The 22,425-nt window shown below is 46.1% G+C and overlaps 1 protein-coding gene across 3 annotated transcripts in view; it reads right to left on the bottom strand.

The window, feature by feature from the left end:
* LOC147896453 (protein ZINC INDUCED FACILITATOR-LIKE 1-like) overlaps positions 1-22,425 on the bottom strand; it is a 172,232-nt gene that overhangs the window by 135,294 nt on the left and 14,513 nt on the right. For all 3 annotated transcript variants that reach the window (XM_087382066.1, XM_087382067.1, XM_087382065.1), the window contains 3 exons: positions 19,685-19,787; positions 13,451-13,504; positions 13,276-13,338 (listed from right to left, as the gene is read on the bottom strand). In XM_087382066.1, the coding sequence (XP_087238192.1) occupies positions 13,276-13,338; positions 13,451-13,504; positions 19,685-19,787 (220 nt within the window). The remainder of the gene's footprint in view (positions 1-13,275; positions 13,339-13,450; positions 13,505-19,684; positions 19,788-22,425) is intronic.

Genomic DNA, 22,425 nt, shown 5'->3' with positions numbered 1-22,425 from the left:
GAGATCTTCCTCAAGACGCTGGATGGAGGGGAGATGCGCTTGTGATCAAGGTTTCAAGCCTTCCAAGTCAGTGCCTTTGTTGTGGCGGGCAGATGGGTCACCTGCCGCGATTATCTCAAATAGGTTAGGGCCGAGCTTCCCCCCCCATGCCCTTCCCAGGCTCCACAGAGGTAACAGAGGGAGGTTCTTGCAGAGAGAGGCCAGCGTCCATCTAGGCAACAACAGGAATCTCAAAGCCTTCCGAAGGGGATTGGACCAGGGTGGAGAGACAGAAGCCTGGCAAGCAGGTCGCAAAGAACCATAGTGGCGCATTGAAATTAGACAGTAGGAGGCGATGGCAGATCATGCAGGAGCTTCTCCAATGCAAGGGGAGCAGTCAAGTGGCCCACTCTCAGGACGTCCCCAGACCCTTGAGAGCGAGGTCTTCTTTGAACTTCCAAAAGACCCACCAGAGGTAGTGTCTCAGAGCACTCAGACCTCTGCCCAGTGGGTTGGACACAAGAGAGCCAGCCGCTCCAAGTCCCCTCCCTCTTGTTTGCCCTCCTCCCCCCATCCTCCAGATATTCCTCCCCCTCCGTCTTTGTTTGCACCCTCGCCCCTTCCTACCCCTCCTGTTGCAATTACTCTCATAGCCCGCCATCGGCCTTCCTTTTCCCTACACCCCCCCTCCTCCTTCCTGCAATGGTCCTCCTGTTTCCTCCTCTTGCCTTCGTCTTCCAAAATTCCAGTCTCTTTCCGTGCCCAAGCCTTCGGGCAAAGGCAAGGATGCGACTTCCCGCTCTTAGTCTCAGAATTCTTCTGCTTCATCCCAACCCAATCCTCTTCCAGCATAGTATGCATCTCTTGCTAGAGCAATAGCCCTGATGATTACCCCCTAACCCTGGAGGTGACCATTGTGACCCTACAACCCTGTAAAGGGGATTCCATAGGGGCAGTTGGTTCCTCCTCTCGTTTGTTTTGGAGGTTCAACTTTGCCTCTATAGAAGAGGAGAAGTGTACCTCAGTGCTTTTTGATCTCATGATGAGGGACCAGATGTTCCATATGATGGAGAAGTGGCTGGGACCCCAGGATAGGGAGTTGTGGATTACCCATGGGGGCATGGTTGTATATTAGTTGGGTTTCTCGGCAGATAGACGAGGTCTTGGCTTAGCAATAGCTATTTTATGGGTGGGGTCAAAGGTTCAACTTTCCTAGGTTACACACAGGCCGTTATAGCAATGCACTAGCCGTTTTAGGGGTAGAGGCTTCCTTCACAATGCAGTGGGCAATGAAGGTAGGCATTGAGCCTGTCATGACTCCAGTGTGACGTCACATGGATGGAGTAAACCCCCTCCAAAGTCACAGAAGTCCTAGGTTGTGGTTCAAGCTCCCACTCATAGGAGGCCTTGTTCACCACCTTCCCCCCCCTTCCCATGAATTTGACCATGGTGAGTTACAAGATGCACAGGCTCCACGATCATGTGCGATGGTCATCAAATGATACTTTGCTAGGAATTGCAAAGGGCTATGATGGGGCAAGCAGTTGATTTTCTTTTGATTCAACAGCGTATGTTTCAGCATCAGATATCAAACACGCTGTCACCGCCTTCTTCCGGAGAGAGGCCCTGAGATTTAGTCCCCTATGGTAGGTAGGATCTGTATTTTGGTTTCTTTGGCAGTGGCCCCAAATGTGTTTGACCAGGGTCAGTTATCATAGGACGAGAAGTCTAGATGGGATTATGGATGGGGGATTCCAAGATTTTGATCCTAAATGCGTATGCCCCTTCTTGGAAACACCACCGCCTCGCTTTTTGGAGGCATTTGACAAAGAGCATAGACTCTTGGATTGTTGGGGGTGACTTCAACAATCTAGAGTTTGGGGAGCACAAGCAGGAAGGATTCCTACTCAAGATGCTCGTGGCTGGGAGGAGTACAGGGGAGCAATTTATTTTCGCGGTCAATGGTCATGACCTATGGAGAGAGTCGACTTTCTCTAGACTTCCAGAAAGCCTTTACTTTTCCTTCAGCCAGCAGAGGCATGATGGTTTGCTAAAGTGCCTTGATAGGTTTTATGTGGGGAGTTGGGTGTTACACAGAGGGTAAGCCATGGGTATTTTGGCAAGCACAACAGTGTCAAATCACTATGCAATTGCGCTTCAATTGGAGCCCCCTTGTGGACTACCCCAAAAAGGGGTTGGTATCCTAGAGAATCTACTTCACAAGGAGGAGATGCAACACGCTATTCTAGAGATCTAGCAGTAACCAAAGAGTCCCCCCGATGACGGGTGGGCTGCTTGGGTGGCAAATGCAATTCATAGGAAAAGCAAGGAGCTCTAGCAGTCCCAAGCTCTAACCAGCAGCACTCCCTATAGGAGCACGAGAGAACATCGGCCTCCATAGAGTGACTCAAGAAGTAGGCCAAAGTCTTGCTATAGCTTGCAGACTGTTATGGGAGTCCGAGACTTGATCCTCCAACCACAAAGATCCGTTGAACGGAGTAGTCTTACTACTCTTCCCAAGCCCGTTAGGTATAGCAAGTTGGCAAAATGAACACGCAATTCTTCCAGACCATTGGTCCACATTCACCAAGGACACAACTCTAGCGATTGAGGCGTGACGCCCCCGACGACGCCAGGCGCACCCACGCCTCCAACCTGACGCCGCCGTGCCCCCGTCCCACGGTGACGCCCGAGGCTCCTGGGTCGGGTCGGTACGTGTGGCGCCCCCCAACGACGCCAGGCGCACCCACGCCTCCAACCCAACGCCGCCGCGCCCCTGTCCCACGATGACACCCCGGGCTCCCAGGTCGGGTCGGTACACGTGGCACCCCCCAGCGACGCCAGGCGCACCCATGCCTCCAACCCAACGCCGCCGCGCCCCCATCCCACGGTGGCACCCCGGGCTCCCAGGTCGGGTCGGGACGCGTGGCGCCCTCGAGCACCCGTGCCTCCAACCGATGCCCCGCGCACCCACGCCTCCAACCCGACGCCGCCACGCCCCGTCCCACGGTGGCGCTCGAGGCTCCCGAGATGAGAGAGAAAATGCACTTAAACTCGCAAAACATACTTGAGGTAACCACAGACTCTTATCGGGAGTTGTTTTGGTCCGAGGAGTCTCCCTAGGCCCTTACAGCTCGAGAGACAGTATGAGCTGAGGTCTCGTCAATGGTCTCTCAAAGCACGAGTAGATAATTGGAGGCCAATTAACTAATGATAAGCTCTGGGAGGGCCTCAAGGTCCTCCTTCTTTAGGAGTGCTATGGGGAGGATGGGTTGACACCATCCTTTATGTGCTTCAAGGAGCACATCCTCAACCTCTTGCGGTTGGCTTTTCAAGAGACTTTTGACTTTGGATCCCTTCCTCGGTCCTTGAGCTGAGGCTGGGGCTCGTTTGATCCGAATGGAGGGGACAAGTCTGACATTCTCCAGTGGAGACGATTACCTTGCTAGGCACTGCCTACAAGATTTTAGCCAAGGTCTTGAGCTTGCAGTTGCATCCTCGCCTCGTTTTTTATATCATCCACAACACACAAACCAGTTTTGTTCGAGAACACAGCATCCTAGACAACATCTTCACCATTTGGGAGATCGTGGATTGGGCACGAGAGGAGTACCAACCAATCGGATCCTTCCCCTGGATTTTGAGAAGGCTTACGACTAGCTGGAGTAGCCGAAACACTATGCAGAATACTATTAAGTATGACAAAACCTGCAAAGAGCAAGCTCAAAGCAGGAATACAAAATGCAGTGCATGAAAAAAAGCCTCAAACACAAGCTTGTATATTGGAGTTCCGCCAAACTTTCTCTAGCAAGTAGGGTCCTTGGTGTCAATCAAGTTCTCTTGGTGACATCGTGGTACATGGCCTCATGATGGTGTTTCCATAGAGGGTGCATGGGGCAGCTTAGGCGCCTAGTATGCAATTACTTGTGGGCACAATCAGATGGTACGACGAACACTAGAACTAGGGTTGCTTGGCAGACAATGATCCTACGACAGGCATAGGAAGGACTTGGCATTATGAATCCCAAGATGCCAGAGCAGAGCCTTCCTCCTCGACAAGCTAGTGGTACGACGTCTCACCCCAAGCTTGGATCCCTAGAAGTTGTTACTTCACAAGGACTCCACTACACACTGTCCCATAGGAGGATAGTGGCAGCACTCCTATAGATGGATCTTCTCATAGGGGGGACGTGAATTTCTAATTTTTAGGAATTTACGGTGACTGACCTCGCCTCAAGCTGATTAAATTTGTAAAGGACACTTCAGTGCAATTAATTCCATGGGTCAAGGAAAAGGATCTGAGGGTTAAAAGGGGTAAAAATTCAGTGCCTTGCAGGGCAAGTAAGGGCAGCTATTTTTGGCTCAAGTGGATTTGGGGCTGGTTCAGCTTTCTCTCAGTTCATAATCTCGTTTTTCTTGCTTCCTAGCTATCCACACACCTTCTGGGAGCCTGTTTGTCAGATCTGCCATCACCCAGGAGCTTTGCCTGGTCCAAGACAGCAAAATCGCATCTTCCAAAGGCTGCTACAGGAAATCGCAATTCATCAGGGCTCTTCAGGGAGCTAATTTCAGGAGTCACAATTCATCCAGGTGTTGCCAGGGCATGCGTTTCCAGTTTGCGCACTGTTTTAGGCTGTTTTCGGCTTTTAGACAGGGCGATTCACTGCTCTGGTTGTTCACGGGGCTGTTCCAAGCAATTCGCAGTTTGCAGGAGCTCCCTAGCCTGTTCCAGGATTGCGCAATTTGCCAGAGAGCTCTTCTGCAAAATCGCTTTCAGCTTTCCTCTGATCTGGGCTGCTCCGGTGGTCGTCTACACTCCACTTTTAGGTTTTCTTCATGTGCTAGGCCAACCAGGTGCTTCCAGGAATTGCGACTTTCACCAGGAGGCTTCCAGAATTGCCGATTCTCCTCAAGCAGGTTTTCCAGGGTTGTCTTTGTTGATTTTCATCTGGCAAGGCACCAGAGATCTTGCCAAGGAATTTCGTTTTTCCCTGCTAGCTATTTTTCCTAGGTTTTCCCAAGTTTTCATTTCAGTTGATTGCTTTCCAGGAGCTTTCCTACTGCCTCACAAACTTCAGATCCTTTTACTTTGCGCAGCTGGCCTTTCTGTTTGCCAGGAACAGCCAAGTGTGGTTGTTTTGCCGGCTTCTGTCTTGCTAGGACTCCCTTGACAGGTATTCAGAGCTACCAAGATAGATAGGGCTGATTTCTTTCCTGCCAGGACTCCCCTAGTGGGTATCAGAACTGCCAAGTTAGAACCCTTAGCACTGTTACACTGTACTGGGATGCCTTTTTCTGTGATTGCAGAGCAGGACAGAAGTGCCCGTGAACAAATTACTCAGTTGGCTATCTGTGGATTGATGCACTGCGGTGCCATTATTGTATTTGCATGCCTTCTGAATTAAAGATAAAGAAGTACCGAAAGGGGCTCTAAGTTTAGGGCCAATCTGGTGTCCAGTGCAAGACGGGGTCGATCTAGGTCTCGGGTGTTCTGTTCTAAGTTTATTTTGTTTGCTGTTGAAAGTTCTAAGTGGCTGTAAATTGAGTATTTGCTGGTGGTTATCTGTTCACTGCCCTTTGGGGATCCCGAAGGCCGGTTACTGTATATTTGTTTTACTACCCAAAGAAAGATTGGCTTTCATGGTGTATTCTAAATCTTGCCATTTTTATAAGAGCGTATTAGTAGTGCCCTTATTTCTTTCTTTTTCTTCCCCATGATAAATTGGTTATTTTAATTCTTTCAGGGCATTTCAGTTTTCTCTAAGTCAAGAGGTAGACGCTTCAAACTGACATGGAGGAGTTGGCGATATACCTCTTGGAGTTATAGATAGAGAATCTGATAACTTTGGAACTCCTTCAATTAGAGTATTTAATGCCTCATTGATAGCCTCTGATTGAGTTTCTATATTAAGAGTGGGGTTTTCTAATTTTGCGAATTCTAAATAAGGAACTCCATAATCACCATGATTTATTTCTTCCTTCAAATCCATAGACTCCTCATGGGTCTCTTCTTCAAAAATTACTTTTCCTTCCTCGCTTTATCCTACTTTCTGTAGTTAGCCTCTCCCACTCCGGACTTGCCATGGAACAAGGTTTTTTTTTTTTTGGGCAAAAATAGATTTCCATTAAGTATAACTCAAGGCGGTAATACATCATGCCATGCATGAAAAGACTCCTCAAGCAGAGGTACAAAATAACCAAGGTTGAGGCTGAAAATGCCACCTCAACCCTGTGGAAGACTCAAAGAAGAAGGCAGAGCCCCTCCATTCCTTGAGAAAAGCAGCCCTCCTAGCAAAAGCTGCCAATCCAAATGGCCATCAATGTATGTGTAGTCTCTGTCCATGTACTCGCCACACTGTGAGAGGGTTGAACCTGGGATCCATCCAAAGCCTCTCTGCACCTCGCTCTCCAAATATGCCACGCTGAAATGCTCGCTAATATCTCAAGAAGAGTCCACCAAGGCATGCAACCCTAAAGGGTGAGGTAGGAACATCATCCATAGAACGTGGCTCAACCAAGTGTCGTCTAATAGCTATATCCCAAGATGAGTCATGTCTCTCAAAGAAGACTCAGGCCCCAAAAGGGAAAGCCAAGCAACTGAGCCCCAAGTCACGAAGAAGGGGGAAGGAGCAAAAAAGCTGAAAAATCTTGGCAACCCTCTCCATATAACCCCTACCTGTCTGCAATCCCATAGACAATGCTAAATAGTCTCCACAACAGCACAACAACTCGGATAAGTAGGGTCAGCCCCAAACTTGGACCTCCACAGGTTCACTGCAATCCCACCATGAATAGAAAGCCACAAAAGAGAGTGATTTTTATATTCTTGTGGGATTTTCAAAGTCTCCTCCAAAATTTTATCTACAGATCAACAAAAATGTGAAAGGCATCCCAATAAAGAGCTCTGCAACTTTTACAACTATGCTGAAATCTCCTAGCATTGCTGACAAAAGAAGGGGAGGCTCTTCTCTCGGTGACCTTTGTCAATTCACTCACACTCTCCTGGGTCCCATTGCAGGCACTTTATGGGGACACCTCCATAAAGCCATTATCTCCATGATCCTAGGGAAATGAGAAGAGGGTCAGGGTCCACATACCATTGAAAGTCAGAATCAATCTCCACATAGCCTACAATTCTGACCGGCTGAAATGCTCTCTCTAGCAAGCTGTCATCTGAAGATCTGGACAGCCTCCCTCCCGAATGCACATAAAAAACTAGGGCATCCTCCACTTCCCCAACCCGGAGTGTTCTCGTCTCACTGATCCAAAAGCCATTGGATTTGTGCCAATTAATATGCGCCCCCGCAGCAGTGCAAAATAAATCCAATCCTGTCTTGAAAGAAGTAAGCAGCTGTGGCGTGGCATCCGTAGGAACAGCAATATCCTTTGCCATCTCACTATCCAAAATCTCTACTTCTCATCTCAAAGGAAGTCTCAGCCCAAAAATATCAGCTTGAAATCTAATATAGATACTCAAAGCTTTAGCCACAAATAAAAAGAGGAAGGAAGCAAGGGGACATCCCTGGCGGACTGATCTGAAAACTCTCTCCCCTTACCCCACCAATAAGCATTTGGTTGTGGGCTAATCTGTATAAAGAGGATACCCCTTTGATCCATGTATCCGTAAAGCCTAAATGAAGAAGGGTGCCCTCTAGAAAGCCCTAATCTACTCTGTCATGAGCTTTCTCGAAATCCAAGACTAGAATGGCCAGCCACTGGCCGCTCTACATGGCCCACTCTGAAGCTTCCCAGAATGAGAAGATATTATCAAAAATGCTTCTACCATGCACAAAACCAGTGTGCGTATCATGAATAATATCAAGAAGTAAGGGCTGCAAATACAGACTTATTGCTTTGGCCATAATTTTTAACATGTAACTAGGAGTGTGATAGGCCTCCCTTGGGACACTAAATTTCTGAGGCATGTCACCAGAGTCCCAAACGCCCTGCAGGGCTGAGGTACTGTGATCCCCAATCATATCCCAAAAAGCAATAAAGAACGAGTAAGAAAATCCATCTTAACCTGGGCACTTGCCCTTGTGAAGGGTCAAGAGGGCAGTCCTGAACTCTGCGTTGGTGAAGGGTCCATCTAGTGATACTCGCACATCCGGTTTCACCAACACAAGAATAGTATGCCAAATAATATGTTTAGCATCATTTGTAGCCCGAGTATCAAGATTTTCTATGAGAAGGGAGGCAAAATAATCTGAAGCTATGCGCAAGACAGCATCTGGTTCTATCTACAAAATCGCCTCTGAGTCAATAAGTTGTGAAATACTCTATCTACTATGTCTAGAGCCAAGAGTAGAAAAAAAGTGTTTATTGACTCTACCACCCACCTGCATGAAAGGCATACTTTGCTCTTAGATGAAGAAATATCTGAAGTTGAGCCCTTGCTACAGCAAGGCGCTCCTAAAGCCAAGCATCTATAGGCCTTTTCTGCTCTTTCCTCTGCATTGCTGCCAACTACTAGCAAATACCAATCTCCCGTCTCCTAGTACTGGGGACCGAATGATAAAAGTTGCTAATACCAGTCATCGCTGCAGCCGTAAGTGGAGGAGATGGCACTCCACCCTGCATAGTTACATCCATATCAACAAAGCTACATCTGTGAGATCCTCCTCTGCATAAAAGACATCTAGAATCCTAATACTAGCAAAGTGACCCCTCAAGTGAGGCTCAAAAGTCATCCGTACTAAGGGAAAGTGGTCTAAAGTAGAAACACCAATGATGTATACTGACACATCTCTGTCCCAATCCCAATCATCAACATAGAATCTATAAATCCGTGCATGTATAGGCATCTACTATCTCTTGTTCGACCACAAAAATAGAAGAGATTGAGTCTAATTTTGAAAGGCATCATCGATGCAAGCATCTCTCCCATTGTAACGAAACAAGAAGCCAACCCAAGCTCCTCTCTCCTGAGAGTGAATGCCACCCTCTCTACCCCCTTTTTTTATCAGAAGCCAACTCAACATATTGGAGTCACCACCAATCACCCATAAATCTATAATGGAGGCCCAAGAGAGCAGCTCCTTCCATATAAGGACACAGTCCCCTCTATTGTTAGGGGCATAAAGGTTAAGAAAGCCAACCTTACATCCCCCAATCAAGAGAATAATCCACTAAGCTCTAGAGGGAATGATCACTCCGTGTCCAACAACAAAGGGAAAACAAGACTACGAGACTGAAATGCAAGTAGCTCCCCACCAAAGGTATGACCTGAAAGAAGTTTCCCTAGCTTGGCACAATCTCTAGCATCTAGTTTGTGCTCCAAAACAAAAATAATATCAATAGGGCCCCCAATATCATCTGCATGTAGCTGATTACGAATCAGCTGCCTACGAGTCACGACGACGATGTGGAATGCCACCTAGGCCCTACACATTCCAACTAACGATCCTCATTGGCATAGGGAAGTTAGATGAAATATCTTACCCAACTTGGTAGCTAAAACAAATCTCTCTTGAGTAGGATCGTTCCTGCCAAGGGGAGGAAAATCCACTGGAGAAAGAACCCCTACACCTGCGAAGGGGGATGCTTTGTTAATAGGGATTCCTTGAATAGCATTCCCAAAGGTGGAGGGAACAAACTCCTCCTCCTCGATGTCCACCAAATCTGTCAATACTGAGAACGAGTTCCTGTGAATCAAGCCTGGCTGAGGTGTACAAAGAATGCCAGCACTCAAGGATGGTGAGGGTGATAGAGGGCCAATCCCCTTTCCTCTACCGATGGAGGTAGAACGAGGAGCAAAAGAGAAAGGGGTCAGCACCAGTCTGAGAGTCAGAATGAGCATCATCACTGGTCATGTCCATGGGAGGATCAGGCGTATCTCTGGCGGGGTTGAAGAATCGGAAGGCACGGAGGTGGCCTGGTGGTCCAAGGTACAAGGTGAGAAGATAGTGCCGAGGGAGCGGTACGAGGAGGGGCCGCACCAGAAGACCACTTAGGTCTTTTCTTCTTCCTTGGGCAATTCCTAGCAAAGTTCCCAAGTGCTATGCATATCCTGCATTGGCCCTGCTTATCTGCGATCTTGACTCTCTAGCAAAAGAAGGAGCCATCCGGATGTTGAAGGATAATATGGTCATCCATGATGTTAGGGTCGAAGACTAGGACCCTAACTCTGGGCATTCCATCTAAGAGAGGCCAAGAAATGTGATGAAGAGGGAAAAGACCTGACTGTCCTCCTCAAGAGGGTTGAAGCCCAAGGTGAAAGGCGAGAGAAAGATCCGCCTAGAGCCTAGCATCAGAGGGTTAGCTTGAAGGACTATGGCCATAGACTCCGGAGTATCGAAGACCACCTGGAAGAAACCTCATCCTAGCAAAGCGAACGTCGGTGAGATGGGGTGCAAGGTCTCCAGGTAACGCTGCAAGCATCCAGTCCTTGTCCTGTAACCTGGAAGGATGGGACCCAAAGATGTGAGTGTGGCAAGCTCCCCATCTTTTTTGAGCTGCTACAACTCGTCTTTATAACAGATGACTTGTCTCGCGGCCAGTGGAAGTAATAGAGGATTGACTGAAAGGGAATCCATTCGTCAATAAAGGCAAAAATGCCAATTCGAACACAATAAAGCTCCGTCTGACCCACAAAAGCTGCGCGAGAGAGGAGAAGGGGAGAGATAGGAAGGGGGAAGGTTGAGGTAGGGTGAGAGGCTGAGGGGAAGCGGGGGGGGGAGAGAGAGAGGGGGGAGGAGTAGAGGTATAGGAGAGGAGATGGAAGAGGGGGTGGGGAGAGGCAAAAGAGGAGGGGCAGAGGAGACTAGGAGAAGGGAGAGGAGGTAGAGCAGGTGGGGAGAGGGAGAGGAGGCAGAAAGAGGAAGAGAGCCGGGTGAGGGGAGGCGGAGGAGAGGGAGAGGTAGCGGGGGAGGGGAGGCGGAGGAGAGGGAGAGGTGACAGGGAGGGGAGGGGGAGGGGGTGGGAGAGAGGGGCAGGGGAGGGGGGAGGAAGAAGTGGGGTAGGGTGGGGGAGGGAGGAGGTAGAAAGAAAGAGAGAAAGAAAGAGAGGGCGAGGGAGGGGCGAGCTGAGCAGGCGGGAGAAGGGGCTGAGGGAGAGGGAGAGGGAGGGGCTGAGGGAGAGGGAGAGGGAGAGGGAGAGGGAGGGGCTAAGGGAGGGGGAGGAGGAGGGGCAGCAAGCAGGTCGGGGAGGAGCAGCAGCTCCTCAACTCTCCATGATGTTTGCGACCTTTTATATCATGGAACGAGTTTTTCAAAAACAAGTAAAGCCAAATGTAGAAAGGAAAATGCAGTATCTACTTCTCTGTTACTTGTTTGAGGTATTGGAATTCAAAATTTGTAGTCGAATCAAACCCCTTTGATAAGGGAAGCTGCCTCTCGATCCCAATCCAAAGTCAGTTCCAGAAACCTCACATAGTTGATCTTTGTATTGGAACAAAAACTCTGCTGCAAAGGGAATAAGAAGCAACCCTTTGTAGAAATTTAATCAAGGAAGTATGAAGTGGTGTATAGAGTGGTTGGATGGCTACTATGACGTGGCACGTTACTTTTTTAACTAGGGTCCAAAAACCTTTAACTCCTATTTGATTTTATCGGTGAACAGGTTGACAGCAGCAAGGTGGGAGCAACTCAAGCTTCTCTGATCCATCTAGATACTGCCTTGATTTTGCTTGTAGTATTGTGCCCATCTAAAGGTAATTCAGCCTCAGGCATGGCTGCGATCAGATTGGTCAAATGTTAGCTATTCCCATGGGCTGTCATGAGCAATCACTGCGGATTCATTCCCTACTTCCTCAAGAACAAAGTCGGATTTTAGTGAGATTCAAAACAGTGCAGACGCTCCTAATGCATCACATCTCCTGCTTCGCGTGGCCAATTCTCACTCCTCTGCACTCTAAATCTGCTTTAGAATTTGAAGGGCCACTTTGGGAGGTGCTTGTCACTCGAGGCATCTTTCCTTTCTTTTGCCTTGGATATTAACCCCTAGAACAGTCTGGATTGGGGTCATCAAGCATAACAGCCTTCAATACCCACTTCAATTAAGGCACTTAGTACTATCAAAATCCAATTCTGAGGATAAGTGAGGTTCATTCCCCTCTCAAAACGTTGACATTCCGACAGTCATTGAATACATATGGCCTGCTGCAATTGCCATGACTGGAACTTGTAGCTTTGATACTACCGGTGTAACAACTGCAAACAAAGAGGGCTTTTTAAAAATAAGCTAGCCAACCAGCCGGGCATCCCCTCGTGTGAGCTTGTCTCTCTTTCTTTCCGCGTGAGCTCTCCATTTAGAGACCTCCATATCGAGCTCCCTTTAGAACCCTCCCTCTAGCCTACTGCTTACACTTGTTTTCACCCAATAGGTGCCATGTGTCCTGCAGTGGACCTTTCTCATATCAGCCCTCTCATGGGCACACCTATGCACCCTTTCATTAGTGCCAATACCTAGCTGGCTTGCCTACTGTTGGTTGGCGTGGACTTTGAGGCACTTTGGGCAGTTTTGGTTTGCCGACCTGTGCGGTTTGTCCACGTCACCTTGGTTTTGTGCTGACCTTTGGTTTGGTGAGTGCTTTGAATGTTGCTTTGGGGTTCGACCAAAGGGGGGTGTTGGAGGTGGTGGCCTTCACCCCTTTAATGCACGCTTGGCTTAATGTGGAAAAAGAAATCAAGCAGGGAAGCCCGCACTGCTGACACGTGTACTAAGGAGAATTTCCATCCCATAAGCAATAAGCACCCTTGGAGAACCTTGAATATATTAGTATCTCGAGCCTTGCACAGTTATCCCCTCCTAGGACTTTTTGGGGGGCTGTGGAGCTTTGTGGGTGGCTGTGGGGCAGGACTGGGCAGTGTGAACCCCACACCCGGTCCATTTTCCGGGGGGACACGTGGCACAAACTGCATGTTTCCACAGGTATTTGTCACGGAATGGAGGGGCTCCCCTTTTTTTCCTGAATCACCTACTGGGTTGAGATTGCACTTCCAGCCTCAACCATGGTTGCTTCATTGCTATGATTAGGAGTTTACTTTGACCCATCTAGGGTGAATTTCTTGTATTGCATGTTTTTTCTCCCTTGAGGTTTCTGAGGGAGGGTCTTTCATACTTAATAGAAGTCTTTCATTTTGAAGAATAATAATAATAATTAAGAAGACATCCACTTCAAGTCAAACCTAATATTAAAAGAATATTTGCTGTGAAATCAGACAAGACTTACATAGCTGGACCTCAATAATCACCAAACAAAAACTGTGGATCTCCAAGAATGCACAAAAGAAGACACGAGAGAGGGGCTTAAAGAAAGACATTGCAAAGATGTGATATGGACAAGGTTATACATACTTGGGCTAAATATCCTCCAATTGCTGGACCTATGATCAATCCAACACCCCACATTGTGCCCACCTGCAGTATAAAATAACAGAAAGTCAAAGGTTGTATTGAATCCTTGAATGAGTTCAATGATTGACACAACGTAAACCTTCTGGTGACATTTTTATGGTAAAAATCCGTGTACCAAAGACATTCCGAAAGCTTGATACTCTTTACTGCAAATCTCAGATATGTAAGCCTGCAAGAAATAGCACTTCAGCTGCTAGATCATGCATGTAAAAAGATTTTAAGTCATCATGTTAACATATGTAAAAAATTGAAACAAACATTTGTTATTAACCATATAAAATATTCTACAAATATATAAGGAGAAGAAAATGAAAATGTAAATGTAAATGTGCAGCACTATCAAAACTTCAAAGAGGGAAACCCATCTCCTAAGCTTTCCATATGCAAAGCTTAGATGGTCGACCTCCTTATGCATAGGGAAAAGTAAGCAGCTCAACCCTGTGCACTCCTTGCTCCTCGCTCTACACGATGCTCACAACAATCCCCCTTGCCATCCCGCCCTTGCTCTCATAAGGCCAGCCACAAGATCTGGCCCTAAACACCAAGAGATCACAGAATCCTTCTTCATGTGAGAAGATATAATTGGGAGACATGACCTAGACTCCAGATACATTGGGTCAACAAGAGATTGGACACAAGCGTAGCGAGCACTCATGGTGTGATAAACACCTATGGTTTCCCCATGGTGGGTGTACTCTCATGTTGATTTCAGTTCTTCTTGGTCTCATAGGCTTTTTGGCCTTCTGCGGACATTAATAAGCCTTCCTTTCTTTCTCCCTTGCCACCCCCTCACTCCTCCCCACCAGCTCCCGTCACTTCTATCATAATATGCACTGCTTTTGTTCCCTTGTGGATTCCCTTCCGTTCACCTGCGGGCTTTTGTGCGATCAATAAGACCCCGCCATGATGCTAATCAGCAACCCCCCCTGAATTGCAATGCAGCCTCCTACTCCCCCATGGGCTTCCTCTACGCCACCAGACTAGGTGTTTCCATTCCCTATGGGTGCTCTCCAACTTAGCCCCCTCCACTCCATGGGCTTCTATTGCCCACCTAGGTGCTACGTCCTACTTCCCCCCCTTCCTTATGTTGCCCATCAGTGGGCTATGTCTTATCCCCTCCCCTCCCTTGCTTGCTCTCTACTCCCTAGCCCCTTTCTGTGTGCTCTCCCCCCCATTAGGTGGTTTCTAAATATGCTGGCTCAACACCAAACTAGACACAGGACTCACTCGATTTGAGGTACTATCCTTGCAACATGTTGATGTGAGGCCACCTCACGTCACCTTCAAGTACACAATACAGAGGAGTCACAGATACCATCCATAGGTCTCAGAATTTCGATAGGACCCCAATGGGGCCCACATAGAGCTCATGTTACTCGTGATTGGCACGTGTGATAGACATAGGACACATGATATGACATTATAGGATCCACTCCTGATACATGGAGTTTTTTTCTAGTTCTTTGGCTCATTGGAGGTGTGATAGACACCTCTGGCTCACCCATGGGGGGTGTATTTCCGTGTTTATGTTCTTCTTGGTCTCATAGGCTTTTTTGGCCTTCTATATACATCTAAACCTTTCTTTCTTTCTCCTTTGGCTCCTCCCTAGTCCCCCCTCATTCCTCCCCCCCCAACTCCCCCCCTCACTCTGCCCCTAATATGCACTCTGCAATGCGTCCCCCCTACCCACCATGGCCTCCCTCTACCCCACCGGACTAGCTGTTTCCATCCCCTGTGGGTACTCTCTAGTTTACCACCCCCTTGAGGACAAACAAGAAGTTCAGCACAATATTCACAGGCTTGATGATAAGGTAGTTATAGGGTTCATCCGCAGGCTGTATCCCCATACAGCTAGAGGTTCAAGCATAATTTCTTGCCCCCCCCCTGCCCAAAAAAGAAGGCACTAGTAGTAGGTATGACCAATTATATCAGAACCAAAAGCAACTCATGTGATCGACAAGAACATTGCAAAGTGTAATTACACCTAAACTGCCTAAAGATGAAAACATCACAACCAATTAGGTGTGCAAAAACACCATGAGGATCTTGTGGGCCCCCATGGTAGTTCGTTTCTCTTGGAAAAAGGGAAAAAGAAGTTTCCCATGGTCCTACTATCTCATGAAAGAGGCTCTCCTAGCTTGAGCCCCCTAGGAAGAGCCCCAAATCCTACTCTAAGTGGCCATATGAGTGTACAGTGCCATGCCTTATAGACAAATTTCACACTTGAGGGAGTTCAAATCCAAGATGTTACCATCTACGGGCGAGGGGTTTTCCTTACTCCAGCTCACCTAGGCAGATATTGCACAATTTTTTCTTCAATGGAGCCCGATATATCTAGGCCAACACCATGGTACCGTGGGATATTGTTATCACTCCGTACCATGGCTTCCTTGTTCGAAAATGGGAACAAAAGGATCACATGCAATGCTTCCCATCGACTTGGCATTTTCTACGATTACCAAAAGAGTGTAAGGACTGTTTCCTTATTTTTAGGACACACTTTTGTGTCATATTGTGTCATCCATGATTGTGGCCTCGGTTTTGATGGATGGAGTGCCTAATGTACGTTTGGTTCTGGAAGACCCAGACTCGATCCTATTAGAGAATTTGTTGGAGCAAGCACCATAGACCTCATTGCTCATGTCATGGTGGCTAGAGTCTGGTGTTGTTTCTTAAATGCAAAGAATTTGGCCATCTGCACAAGGCATCACGGGCTTGTTCCACTTGTACAGCCAAGTTTGGTTCTTGGTTTATGCAACCAAGACGTTGGGATTATCAATTCACTCTTGATGGTTTTGGTGTATCAGGCGGGGTCGAAGTCATTGGTATCCCGCCGTGCCTATGTTAACTCTCTGAGAACCCAAGGCGGCCTGTCAAGAAGATTCCAAAGGGGTGTTAGAAAGTAAAGTGGTCCTTTTTGTAAGCCCCCAGTCTCTCCTATTGTTGGAATATGGTGAGCTTTACAAAACATGCGTGGCTTTCATGATCATGCTCAGCAGCAGCCAAATGATTGATCCTTTGACACAAGCCACAAGAGGTCTTAGTAGGCGGCCTGCTGCACATTTTGCTGCTTCAAGAGCGTATGTTTTTCACAGCAGATATTTGCAGGTCTGACTAGACTTTTGTCCTTCCATATGATCTCCAAGAGGTGGCTAGAATGAGGGAGTGTGGATTTTTATCCGCTCCTCTTCACTAGCTTCAAGATGTTTGATGAGGGAGAGTTGATTGTGGGTATAGCAGCATAAGTTGGCCTCAGCGTAGGGGAACTTCGAATATGTATCCTGAACATCTATGACCCAAACTATAAACAAGATAAAGGACCCGTTATAAGTACTTATTGGAGAGGCATGTGTGTCCTTCCACTCCTCGTGGATGACATGCTGGCCGGGCGTTAATAAAAATACTTGCATATGCAATATGTGGTGATTGGGCATTGGAGACGTGTGAGTGTATGTGGGCCTCTTGACTATGTTTTTTGAGGTAGAGGCCAACATACCCGGACACCTACCCAAAGTTGATGCATGATGTGTTGGGGATTCTAGACTATTGTGTGTTGCCCTACACTGCTCGCAAGTCGACACACGTCAGGTATCTGTTCTGACAAATGGAGCTGAGATAAGAAACTAACTGCTTTACCAACATCTAACATTGTGCAATCAGTCTACAAACCTACTCCTACAATTTTACATGGAAGCAGCCGCATATCTAGAAGATACATGATCTTACCAGGACTTCACAATTCTATCTAGCATGTATTTATGGAAACACAGGAAAGGTACATGACTAGCTCAAATTTTTTATGCATGTGTAGGTCTAGAACTTAAAGATAGTTTCAGCGTCAACATATTGATTGGAGTCACTAAGCAGTGCCAATCCATAACAACAGCTACTAAACCTATGCATGACACTCATGTGCTGATTATTTTAATATTTTCCTGTCGATCGCCACATCACAGAAATCTCACAATACGAATGATGTGGACACGCATCAATACAACCACTTGAGTACCCTACTCCCAACACTTCAGCATCAACATATCGATTGGAGTCGCTAAGCAGTGCCAATTCATAACAACATCTACTAAACCGATTCATGACACTCACGACTGATTATTTTAATATTTTCCAGCCAATTACCAATGTCGCAACGTCACAGATATCTCAAAATACCGATGATGTAGGCACCTGTCAATACAACCACTCTAGTACCCTACTCCCAACACCCCTCCTTAATCTTGAAAAGCATGCATAGCCATTGCAAAATGAAAGCCATTTATCTTGCCCTGACCCTTGAAATTTGGAGTTTACACGAACAATATGATCCCTGTAGCACCCACCCTGGCATCACAGAACCCAAGAAGTACCCAAATGTAGGAGCTGTAACAAATAAGTAACACAAGTATAAAGACATAATGTTCATTAGCATTTTTCATCACTGCAGAACCAGAGGTGGCCTGTTGTTTTGCACCATCACAAGTTTCTGCTTTGACAAGATTCACAATCGATCTCTGATGATAACTGTCTGATTCCTTTTTCTGACATTCTTTTGCATGTAGCCTCCTTTTCACAGAAGTTACACACACAATACCATACTTCTTTACTTTGAGCCCTTTATTAATGTAGGCTACTTGTTCATTTCTCACATGCTGCACCTTTGGATGATGCTCCCTAATCCAGCAGCATGGCGATCATCCCTTCTAACTTGAGCCTTTGCATGATACCTTAGGTAGAATTAATGCTTAAGAACTCAAATAGAAGATGACAACAGAATTTCTTTGGCATTGTTGTGATCAACCAGGCCCCCAGTTTGCCAAGGTCTAATCTTGTTCAGATGTCTGCTAGGCTACTTTCAGGCTCGTTCCTCAACCTCTTGTTTTATAAAGACCTTTGAGTTATTCAACGCTGTCCAAATTCTCTCTCCAATTTTCCCATGCTTCATGACTAGTTTATGTGAGCTCTAGCAATTCGTGAGCTCATCACCAAGACAAATCCTGATGACCGCTAAGTATCTGCCCTTGTTTTCTTCTGCCACTAAGATAAGTTTTCGGTCCAGATGTCATCTTTGTCTTTGTGCCTGCAACAACTCACCACATTCATTTTCAGTAAGATGTAAACGAATTGTAACTTCGAGGTGTGGAAATTAAGTCAGTCTATTAATCGCAACTATTGGCATATGATGCTCTTTGATCCACTCTAGAGAAAGAATCATGCTCAAACCAATTGATAGCTGGTCAAGTTTCCAGTTATGTTGTCCACAATTGCACCTATTTCATTAGAGTACATAAACACAAGTTTGTAGAAAAGCATGGCATCGTTCAGGTCTAATTCAATATTACAAGCTCCATGCAAGAAGGTCCAAGTTGCAACATAACTAAACTAACTAGCTTACACATCTCTAACATTGCAGAACTTATCTAACAACCTACTCCTACAGAATAGGATCATTTTGGCTTTTGCAATATATTTTGATCCCTTGCAATAATCAACAAGAGCTGTAGATTTCACCAGTTCAGGTATTTTGGAGCTTTACCCAGCTTATCCACCTTTTCTAAGCTAGAGGTCAGATTTGGAAGCATGTTCCTCAGCTCCTTACAAATTCTATGACAACCACTTTAGGGTTGTATGCAACGGTCGACTCATATAAGTACAACAAATCCATTGAGATGGGAAGTTCAAACATTCTGTATGTGGCTTGCACCCACAGGAGAAGTATCTGGAAGCGACCTTTGAAACGAATCTTTGCATGGCTTGGCAGCCATCACTTTCAGAAGACCATGGGAATTTAATGCATTACAGGTAGTGATTTTGGATTTTACTTAGAAAGATTATAGATACTAACAAAGGAGGTATTGGTTTTGGCATTTTCCTTACAAATACTATGAAACTTGTCTGATTCTTCACATCCCAACCCTTCAGGCCTCCAGCTCTTACTCTGTAAGGGAGTTTCTTTAGTATCACACCTTGGGGAAGGTGATGTACAGTTTGTAGACCATTTTCCATGAGGATAGAATTGATTGGAACAAATGTCATGAGTTTTGTCAAGCATCACACATACCGCTTCACAACTCATGAGACAAATGCATAGTCAAGGAGAACATTTAATATTTGAGGGTATGGGTCTGTGGCCTTCCTTTTTCTTTGAGTCTGATTTGAAGTGTCACTTACAGGCCATCTCATTGGTTGTGTTTGAAATGCCTATCAAAATATCCACACAAATGTTGTAATAAAAAATATTATTTTTAATTGAATAAAGACACTATCTAGAGTTCATGGTGACCTTGTATCATACTTCATATTATGTTTTTTTAATAAATTAATGCACATGGTGTGGAAGCATATAGTCACTCACCCTAATCGTTCCAAGTAACCCATTAAAAAGTCCAAGAAGGAATCTTGATAACAAAGCCATCCAAAATGTTGTACTGAATCCAAATAGTGTATTGAATATAGTTCTGCAATGGAAAAAAATATATATCATGTTAAGTCCTTTAAGTATTCAAATAGATCGGTACAAGTCATCTACAACCATTTATAAGTTTAGATTTTGCAGATTCTAGTCCAGTGAATCCAAATACCGTATGGAATACATTTCTACATTTTTTTTTTCAAGAAAAGTACTTCATCAAGTATGAATAAAAACCGCAGAGCAAGCTCAAGTGCGGGAGTACATCATGTCAAGCATGAGAAAAAAAACAGCTGAGCAAACAAAAATCCCAAGTGGCGGCTGAAAATGCCATCTCATCCTTGAAGGAGAGTCAGAGAAGAAAGGACAATCCTTCCAGACTCTGAGGAAAGCAACCCTCCTAGCAGTAGCAGTCCTGGAGGTTCCCTGTAAGTTCGCCCAAATGGCCATCAAAGTGTGTATAGTATCTGCCCAGATACTGGCCATAGTCTCAGAAAGGTGAACCTGGGAGTCCTCCAAAGCCTCTGTACATCTGGCTCTCCAAATATGCCATGCTGAGATACTAGCCAGAATCTCCCAAGATGTGTCTACAGAAGCGTGGGGAGCTCTGAATGGAGTAAACGGAACATCCAGGAGGGAGCATGACTCCACAACATGTCATCGAACAAAGAAAGTTGTGTCTGTGTCATGTCTCTCAAAGAAAGCCTATGGACCAGTGAGTGACAACCAAGCAGCTGATCCCCAGGTCATGAAGAAGGGTGCTCTATGAAAAGTGCAAAGTATCCTAGCAACACCCTTCCAAACCATCCTCGCCTGAGTGCACTCCCAATGGCAATGTTGCACTCACTCAACTGCTGAATGGCATCGAGGACAAGTAGGGTCAGCCCTGAACCTGGATCTCCATAGGTTCACTGCAATCCCTCCATGAATAGTAAGCCAGATGAATAGCGTGACTTTCCTATTCCTGAGGGATTTCCAAAGTCTCATTGGGATACTTTTCAGATTTCTGCATCTCTGCAGAAATCTGAAAAGTATCCCAATGAGGAGCTCTAGAGGGCCTCCAACCTCTACAATTGAGCTGGAATCTCCTGGCATTTCTAACTGTGTAACGAAAGAAGGGGATGCTCTTCTCTCGGTGCCCTGCAACTATCCACTCCCATTCCCCTGGATCCCACTACAAGGATCTAATAGGGGAACCTCCATACAACCAAAGCCTCCAAGATCCAATAGCCAGGAGAACGGGGTCTGGATCAAGATACCACTGTGAGTCTCTACCCATCTCTATGTATCCTGCAATCCTGACAGGCTGAAAAGGAATCTCCAAAAGAATGTCCTCTGAAGATCTATGGAGTCTGCCTCCTACATGAACCTGAAAGACAAGGGTATCCTCATGTGCATCCCGCAAGGCTATAACCTGCAGAGGGATACCTGTTCTCGAAAAAGCCCCCAACTAGGTGGACTCAGAAATAGGCAAATGGTTTGTATCCATCCACTCCACTTGTATGGCTGCAATCTATCTGATGCATCCTGGCTGCACTTCCTCTGAGGTGACTAACTGAACGAGCTCTCTGATCCTCTGGAAGCATCCTAAAAGCTTTCCAAGCACCCACCGTGGATGCAGGTCCCAACTCAACCACTGCATATAATGTGACATGCCCACTGATCTGCCATGCTCATCTAGTATGCAATCATTCCACATGACGGGCTACCTGTCAATTTCTTCACGAGAGGAGGGTGAAATTCTCCGAAGAGTACTTATGAAGCTGTCCCAAGCTTTCAGAATGGCAGCCATGAGAAAGGAAGTAGAAGATCTAAGACGGGCTGACGTAAAGATCCATCTAGGGCTGTCCATACAATCTCCTCCCTGAAAAGATGTGCATGTTTGTATACTACGTAAGAAAAAATCCTTCCAAGGCTCCTGACCAGGCATCAAACCTTTGACCACCATCTTGTAGAGCAAGGCTCTACACTGGATCAATAATATTGAGGCCCCCTTCCTTAGTGGGTAGAATAAGAGTCTCCCAAGCCACATCTGAAGTGCCGTAACACATAGAATAGCACTAGCAGGGCAGTCCTGGCAAACTAAACAACGGAGTGTCCAAGATTCCGAAGTATCCCCCGACAAGATGCATGCAGCTTTGCTGTCATGGTATAGCCAAAAGATGATATGCTGCATTTTATGACCAAAGCCCCAAAACTCGCATGTTATGAGCTATGAAATCCCATTGGATGGTGTCAAAAGACTTTGCAATATCTACTTGCAACAAGAGAATATCTTGTTCAGTATACTTGGCATACTCAATCCCAATATAGGCATTTGTAATATTGTCAATTATGAGCCTACAAGGAGTAAAACCATACTGCGCCAGATGAAGACCCTCATGCAAATATTCTTTGATACGATCAATCACCATTTTGGTGATGATCTTATAAATAACATGCATCAAAGTGATAAGCCTCTAATCAGCCAGAGATTCACAGATTCGCATCTTGTGCAAAAGTGTTACAAGCCCTTTCTTCCAAGAATCCAGCATGTATTGATGTTGCCAAGCACTATTTATCATTTGCAGCAAAGGAGATTTGAGGAGATCCCAATATGCCAAGAAGAATTCAACTGTGACCATCCCAACCGGGAGATTTCCATCTACCACATGATTTAACAGCATCACTTAACTCTCTTTCAGCAT

This window comes from Dipteris shenzhenensis, chromosome 11 (genome assembly GCF_047967505.1).
Source record: "Dipteris shenzhenensis isolate YYH24624 ecotype China chromosome 11, Dip_SZ_1.0, whole genome shotgun sequence".
Lineage (NCBI taxonomy): Eukaryota > Viridiplantae > Streptophyta > Polypodiopsida > Gleicheniales > Dipteridaceae > Dipteris > Dipteris shenzhenensis.
Note: the sequence above shows the minus strand (reverse complement) of the source record. Positions and strands in the feature narration are given on the sequence as shown.